We start from the raw sequence: 8,321 nt of genomic DNA on the forward strand, positions 1-8,321 counted from the left end.
GCCTCAGTTCTGCTCACTTTAGCCTCTGATCTACTCATTTTAGCCTCTGTTGAGCTCATTCCAGCCTCTGTTGGGCTCTTTTTAGCTCGTGTTCCTCTCGTTTTAACTTGAACCACTCAGTTTCAGCTTCTTCAACACAGTTTAGCACACAGTCACAGCATTTTTGCAGAATCTGTACCATCTCTAGTTTAATTTGTGTTGCTAAAACAGTTTAATTTTACATTTGTGAAAGCGTTTTTAACAAACAGCACTTTCTTTCCAGCCTAAAACCCAACCCATTTGTGTGTAAGAGTTTTTGCAGGTAGTCACACAGGGTCTTATTGTTTCCTGACATTTCTGTCATAGCGACTTGTTGACCTCGCTGAGTGAAACGCTGATGTAAGGCTTGTGTTGGTGTCGTAGCTGAAAACCACGTCTGTGAAGCTTCTGCTCCTGCAGCGCTTCAGAGGATTAGAGTCGGAAATAAAAAACTCTTTCTGCAGGTTGACTTCACCAGGCACGTTTGTCTCCTCAACGCCTCACAGGTGTGACCAGAAGTGTAAAAATGTGCAACTGTTTCATGTTTTGAGGTAATATTTTATTTAGCTATCTTTAAAGATCTAATCTGCAGCACAGGAGAACCAGGAAACAGAAGAAGTTCACACAATCAGAAGGGAATTGGATCTTTATAGAATAAAACTCATCTTTTTTCCTTTAAATTACCATTAGATTTAAAATTGATGCTCGTGAGCCGTTTGACTGAGACAACAGAAGAGTCGAGGCAGCTTCATTTTCTGATTAAATTTTTAATTAAAATACGAATTTATCCACAGATTAAAAATGAAAGGCAGAAAAAGCAAAATGTAGCTACAATCAGGCACCAATGATACATGTTTCATAATCTTAACAATTGCGATAACGCAACAATAACATTATTTACTGATCATTATTTAATATTTACTTATTGAAGTGAAGACGGGGGGCGGGGCCGAAGGAGCCCACCAAAAACATTCATGGATTTTAGATCCCCCTTTCCCCACATGATGATACTCCTACTACCTCACGAGAACTGAAGTTGCTTTAAAAAATACTGCCAATGTTCACAGGAAGGAAACACGAATCAGGCGGCGTTTAACGTCAGACAAGCGTGTAACAGAAGTGGAAGTTTGGAGTGATTAACCTCTCGCACGAGGACTTCTCGTATCACCGTTAGCGCTTCGGTGCAAAGGAGATGAAAACAGCAGCAGGCTACGCTACGAGTAGCCACGAGACACAGACAGACGCACAAACATGGCATGAAGACGAGCGTAACGAGAGTTAAGACGTCCCACCCGCTGGTGGACATGGCTTGGCGAGACATTCCGGCACTTGTGAGGAGTTTTCTTGAAATAATCGTGTCTTAGGGAGGAGGCGGCTAAGGCAGGACGCAGCGTTCACGCCACCGAGTGCTGCTTGTATACCCGCACCACCAGGGTGGACACCGAGAAGTGTCCTCTGCACCCGCGGAGAAGAGACAGGAGGACCGGTTCAGGCGTCTGCAGAAGCCGAACCCGGCCAGGGAGGAAGTAAACATCTTTGGAGTGCGTTTGTTGCGATCGAGTGAGTGTAGCCGCGGTGAAACCCCGAATCTGGAACGGTTGGGACGTTGTGCGAACCCAGATTTAATTCCTAATGGGACATCAAATGTTAAAACTAAGAAACTATAATTTTTAATGGGAAAAAGGATCAACAACACGTCTAAAACGAGGTGGTAGAAGGCCTCCTCTTCTTTTAACAACAGTCTGTAAAGGTCCAGGACCTGAGGAGACCAGTTTTTGGAGAATGCTGTCCCTTTCAGGTCGGACCATGTATTCAACGGTCCGCGTCTTATTGTTTTTGCTGGATGGGAGCATACATTGTTTTAAAACCTGTGTATATTTTTTGTCATTGACGGTGTCTTGATGTCTAATCTGCTCATGTTAGAGGCACCAATGTACCCCTATACCATCAGAGAGCCAGGTTTTGAATTGTGCGCCAATCACAGGCTGGATGGTCCCTGTCCTTTTTCATACAGAGGATGTGGCGCTCAAGTTTTCCAAAAATATTTTTCAATTTGGACTGATCTGACCTGAGAACAGATCTCCTCTGGACTGATCTGACCTGAGAACAGTTCTCCTCTCGGCCCCGGTCCATTTTCAGAGTTTTGGTCCAGAGAGGACGGCAGCGGTTCTGGGTGGTGGCGTCTTCTTCATCTGGTGGAGGTTTCAGTAGTAAGTGTGGATGACACAAGGAACTGTGTTCACGGACAATGGTTTGTGGAGGTCTTCCTGAGCCCAGAACAGAACCAGACCTGTTTTTAATGCGGTGGCCCCTGAGGGCCCGATGATCACGAACAACTAAAATGGACTTCAAGCCACGCCCTTTCAGCTCAAAGATTTCTACAGATCCTTGGCATGGGATTTTCAATCCTGCCAAATTTCCATTGAACATTTTTCTGAAACTGTGAAAGTGACACTGGTGAACCTCTGCCCGTCTTTACTTCTAAAATGCTCCTTTTAAAATCCCGTCTTCTAGTTATTGTTACGAAATGTTCCTCAGGCTCTTTCTAACTCCTTCCACCTACTTCTTCAGCCTTTTGTTGATCCTTTGAGATGTGTCGCTGCCATAAAATTCAAAATAACCCATTTTTCCTCCATTGGAGAATTCCTTACTTTCAGCATTTGACGACGTTTTCAAAACCCCGGGTTCCGTTTTTCTTCACATTTGCACAACGTCCCAAGTTTTCCAGAATTTGGGTTGTAACAATGGTGGATTCTTTAGCAGGTTTTTAAGGTCCAAGCGATGAAAGAGTGAGAATGAGAGGCTTTCGACTTCTGGATCCCAGTTTGGGAGGAAATCCTGGAAGTGTAAGGTAGAACAATCGAAAGAGAAACCCTGATCCGATACAAACGGTGGAACGGAGACCCTGTTTGACTGCAGAGGACACACGTGACGGACGGCTCCATCAGCCTTCACGCTCTACAGCTGAAGGGGAGACGGGCGATCCAGACTACAATCGTAGGTTTGTAACTAGCATTTCTGTCTTTGTGCTGTCGGTAATAAAACCCATGATATTCATGCAGTATTAACATAACATTTAATTGATTTCTCTAAAACATAAATAAATTGATTTGCAAGTTCTTGATGAGCTCTGGCAGTGGATGTGTAATCTTTACATTGTACCGGGATGTAAACATGGTTTTGTTAGCTTGACAGGCAAAGACCCAAACCCGCACTTCAGCTCCATTTGTTCACCAACATCTCTCTGTCCTCGGTCTGCAGCTTCTCGGTGCCTTCAGTGGATGTACACGTCCTTCCCCCAGTCGTCCTGGTTCTTGTTACGGCCCATGTTGGACCCTGTGTCCACAGGGTCCTGGCAGTAACGCTCCCTCAGCTTGGCCCGTCCGTGCGGCTGCGTCTGGCTCGGCATGGAGGGGTGGTTCAGGTTTTCCTGATCCGGCTCAGCGCCCTCGTCCTCCCAGGAGGCTTGTCGGCCGTGATGCTGCGCCTGGTGGAGGCGGCTGCCTCCGCCCCCTCGGTACGGCTCGGGCTCTTCGTACGGGTCGGTCTCGATGTCCATGCAGGAGTCCCCGGCCTCGGTGTAGGCCGAGTCCCGGCTGCCCTGGGTCTCCGAGTCGAAGGTGTCCTGCCGAGACAGGCCTCTCCCGCTGCCGCCTCGCAGCTGACCGCGGGACGAGCGCAGGTACGTCTGCTGCTGGTGCTGCTGCTGAGGCTTTCCGCCCAGGTCGGTCTGATAGTCGTGCAGGGCGCTGCTCCCGCCGCACTCAGTCAGAACCCCGTCCCGCTTCTGCTCACCGTGCACCAGGTACGGACCCTGCAGCCAGCCACACCCACGCCACACACAAACCATGCAAAGAGCAGAGCAAACCGTCAGCAGTTAGCAGCGCCAACAAATCAAAACACACTGAAGGTTAAAGGCGGCGGGCGACGTGCATCACTTAAATTGATGCACGTCGCCCGCTGAGTCACCAAGATCATTTTAAGGAGCAGAGTTAGAGACATTTTAGTTGGACTTTGTAAATGGACAGTCTCATGCAGTATTTTGAGGTCTTGTGAGACGTGTTAGCGCTCGGAGTACGTGCTGCGATCGACTCTCAGCTGCGACCACTCCAAATGTTAGCTCAGTATCTTCACAACGGACTAAATTGTAGCCGTTTGTGTCTTGGCTTGGATTAAGTTGAAGATGTTCGTCCAATGATTGCATTCTGAGAATTTTATTAAAATATGTCCAGTGGTTCTTGAGATATTTCGCTAACAGGTGGACAAATGAACACCAAACGAGCAGCTAAAATGACCAGTGTTATTTAAAAATCTTGCAACACAAACACAAGCACGTGAGATAACCTTACTAATGTTTCCAGACTAATTATTGTAAACTTGAAGACAAACGTCTACCACTACAACAGCGCCATCTGCTGGCTGGGAGAGCTCAAAGCAAATAATTATTTTGATTGCTCTCATCAATCATCGCTGTCTTTTTGCTTTATTCTGGTTAATATAAATAAAATAATTCAAAATATATGGCCTTAATCTTCTATTTTTAAACATTTGTGTTGCTCTAAAGCATGTGGTAGACATCCACGATGCACTGTCTCTGCTTCAGAGCCGCTCTCTCACCGCCACCAATTTAATTAGCAGCTCGTTAGCGTTAACGAGGAACCAGCAGCCGTTAGGACGAAGCAACAAACTTGGTTAGTCTTTGTTACCCGGCTGGTGGATCAATACGTGCGAACGCAGCGCTTGAGAAGGCAAACCGAAATGAACGCTGCTCTCTGAAGAGGCGGATGTGACTTGCTGTTTTCAGGGGCGGTACCATGGCAACTGGGTCCTCCGCTCAGAGGAGAAATGAGGCGGCGGAGGTGTGGAGAGGAGGGTCGGGGGCAGCAGATATTATTTTACTCATGACTGCGGTGAAACGGACGGGGCCTCAGGGGGGCGGAGTCCGGTGAGTCGTGTTGCTCTCACGGCGTTGAAGACTCGTTTTACTCGTTGGCGTTTCTCGAACCGGCTGAGAAATCTGCTCCTTTTTAGCACGTTTTGTTTGTTGGCTCCCGAAGAGGCGTTTCTAATCTTCAAACAGCATAAACAGGATTTATTTTTATTGCACTCTTGCTTTTAAAAGCCCAGAAGACTTGGGTTTGGTGTCAAGTTGCCGGAGTGTGCTGACCCCCCCCACCCCCCCCACCCCCGATTGGCCCATGGGGACTTCAGACAGCGTGCTCCTCCTCTCTTCCCTCACCGGCTGCGGCACCGTCCATGTCAGGCCACAGATCCATGTTCCTGCGCAGAGAGGTGAGCACCTGTACCTGCAGGTTGGAGACGGGCTCGGGGGAGGCGGCCAGGGCTGCCGTGGCCATGGTGCGGTTCAGCAAAGGGTTGGGGGGGTTGCTGCTCGGCGGGTGCGTTGCCTTCCAGTAGGCCTCCAGGTAGTCAGCCAGGTGTTCACACGCGTCCTCCAGCTGGTTCTCATCCAGGATGATGTCAAACAGTTCCTGCGCCGCAGAAAAACAAAAAAAACAGGTTCGTGGGTTCAGGTCAGACCTCGCGGTTCTTCTCTGACCCACAGAACCGTGAAGCAGAACCTACAGGGGGACACTGGGCCAGCTTGTCCGCTGCAACCATCTGCACGTTTAGATGCTTCGCCTGGGACTTCCCTCTGGATTTAATGAGCCTCTGGAGAACCTGCAACACAAAACAGAGAAACGATCATGAAAATAAAAGTTTACTTGAAGGAATCGGCCGCCATCTTTCACGCCAGAGATTTAAACTCAACTATTAAACTTTATTTCTGCTGTTCCCTCCTCAGCGAGTCCTCCTCCTCCATCTCACTCCAACCACCTCCATGTCCTCTCTAACTGCATCCACGTATCTCCTCTTTGTCTTTTTCCTGGCAGCTGCTTTTCTAACATCCTTCTACCAGTATACCCACTGTCCCTCCTCTGGACGTGTCCAAACCATCTCAGTGTGTCCTCTCTGACTTTATCTCCCAGTTGTTCAACCTGCGCTGCACCTCTCATGATCTCATTCCTAATCTTATCATATCTCATGCGTCCCCATGCAAATTATAGCTAAGCGTGTTAGCATTCAGCGTTTGTTTTGAGGACTCTCAGCTAAAACTGCACCAAAATGGAGCTCATCTGCAAAACTGACCGAGTTAGAAACATTTTTGTGCTCGCTAAGGTCAATTAGCTAACTGTGGCGGCCATCTTGAATCGGGTTGACGTCAATCGTTAATGAGCCGTAGACGTGCATTGAAAAATTACTTTCTGAGCGTTTCATTAAAACCTGCCCACTGGTTCATGAGCTATTTTGCTAACAGATGGCCACAGTTGACCATAGCAGTTCCAAAAAAAAGTTAAGTCAGTTCCTCTGGATGGATTCTTCTTGGTTGAAACGTTTCATCTTTCATCCGAAAGACTTCTTCAGTCTGAGGCCGTGCCACCAACTCAGTCCTATAAATAGCACCTTCTCAACGTGAATCAACCAGTTAGCTGGAGACATCCAGAACTGGCTGTTCACATGGAGGACCATCAGTCTAACGACAGATCTGCTTGCTATTCACAGAACCAGCACAAGGCAAACCTGTCCAAGGATGACCTGACTAATCTTTTACGGATTTGTTTACGTGGATGATTGAGCACGTATCAGGAGACCCTAACCGTTATTAATGATTATTTTTAGAAACTGTTTTCAGCTCATACGTGCCAAAGTTCAGCTGACGGAAAGATGTTTTTGTGTTGGCTAAGGTTGATGAGCTGTGGCGGCCATCTTGAACTGTTTCAACTCCAATAATTAACTCGTCTCGGTCGTACGCTGAATTTGAATTTCTTTAAAAACCTGTCCACTGGTTTATTAGATATTTTACTAACAAACACAAGCAAGCAAATAACATTACCGCCTGCCTGTCAGGCATAATTCTGTAAAAGCACGGATAATGATTGGTATCCGATCAGTTGCTGTCGTACCTTAGGCGAGGCTATTTTGATGTAGACAATGATGGGGGCCAGGGAGGTCTTGGCCAGCTGGGAGGGGTGGTTGATGGTGTCTGCGTCCAACGCGACGAGCTGGAGGGTGCGGGCCAGCTCGAAGATGCGCTCGATCTCACTCTGCACCTCAGCTGGACGCCCAGGGAGCAAACAGGAACACGTCAGCACATGAATCTGTTCAACGAGCCTGTGTGCGTGTTAGTAATCACTCGTGCATGCTGAAGATTTCTCAAACCATAACAATAAAAATAAAAAACCAACAACACTCACACACACTTCTCAGCACATGGATCGAACCGGACCACAGTTCAAGTTCCATTTATGCACAGCTAAATGGAACAGCGCAGCATCCTCATTCAGCTGCCACCTCCACACGTTTAGGATTTATTTATTGTTCTCATGTCATTTAATTAAAAGTTGTGATGAAAGGAGGCGCTCAGAAATGAGTTGCCTGTGGTGCTTAGCTTACAATAAGGCCACAATTTATCACTAAAACTGAAACAAAAGCAAAAGAACCGCCAAACATTAGTTTCTGTTAGCACCAGAGACACAGCGGTGGTTACCAGGTGAGCCATTCCAACCTGTCGGCGGTTGTTCGGTTTTCATTGTTCCTCAACAACAGCCCTTAAGAACGCAGCATCTGGACCACGGTTCTGCCGTTAATCTGCCCGGTGGAGGAGGGGGATTAAGGCTGAGAACCAGGGCGCTCCCGGCCCGACCGCTCAAAGCTCGAGGAGCGTGTGCCGCCGAGCCAGTGGCAGAGGGAGATAACGGCGCGATCGGCGGGGAGACGCCGCTCGCGCACGGTTCAGCAGCCTTCAAAAGGCCGAGGGAGGAGGAATTAAAGCTCGGGGCCAAACGGCGCCTCAGCGTTTCGATAAGGAACGTGAACTTTAGCTTGTCTTAGGAAAGAGCAGGTAAAGCGTCCACTAACTCTCAACAAAAAGGTTTAAAAAGACGACGGCTGAGGCGAACTTACCCTTCAAATATGATCAAATTAACTTGAAGTAAAACTCAGCTTTTAAAAAAAGATGTCCGTTTTATTTTTTTTCTGGGTCACATCGCAGGAGTCGGAATGTGACGGAGAACTACAACCACCTTTGTGGAAAATGTAAATAAAAGCAGAAGGCAGTCATTTCCAAATCTCGTAAACCCAAACTTTATTCACAGTGGAACACAGGAAACATATAAAATGAGTAATTTAAGTAATTTTGGATCTGACGGCAGCAACACATCTCAGAACGTTCCAGGGGCGCCTAAAGGCTGTGAAAGTAGGCCTGTCACGATAAACAATAAATCAATTAATCGCATGATGAA

General features: G+C 47.5%; 1 protein-coding gene across 2 annotated transcripts in view; it reads right to left on the reverse strand.

Moving 5' to 3' along the window:
- Positions 1-3,033: 3,033 nt before the first annotated feature.
- cacnb1 (calcium channel, voltage-dependent, beta 1 subunit) overlaps positions 3,034-8,321 on the reverse strand; it is a 30,364-nt gene continuing 25,076 nt past the window's right edge. For both annotated transcript variants that reach the window (XM_037689244.1, XM_037689243.1), the window contains exons 10-13: positions 6,984-7,135; positions 5,605-5,700; positions 5,325-5,510; positions 3,034-3,832 (exon numbers count right to left, since the gene is read on the reverse strand). In XM_037689244.1, the coding sequence (XP_037545172.1) occupies positions 3,293-3,832; positions 5,325-5,510; positions 5,605-5,700; positions 6,984-7,135 (974 nt within the window). In that variant the 3' untranslated portion in view covers positions 3,034-3,292. The remainder of the gene's footprint in view (positions 3,833-5,324; positions 5,511-5,604; positions 5,701-6,983; positions 7,136-8,321) is intronic.

This window comes from Nematolebias whitei, chromosome 15 (genome assembly GCF_014905685.2).
Source record: "Nematolebias whitei isolate Nwh7 chromosome 15, NemWhi1, whole genome shotgun sequence".
NCBI lineage: Eukaryota > Metazoa > Chordata > Actinopteri > Cyprinodontiformes > Rivulidae > Nematolebias > Nematolebias whitei.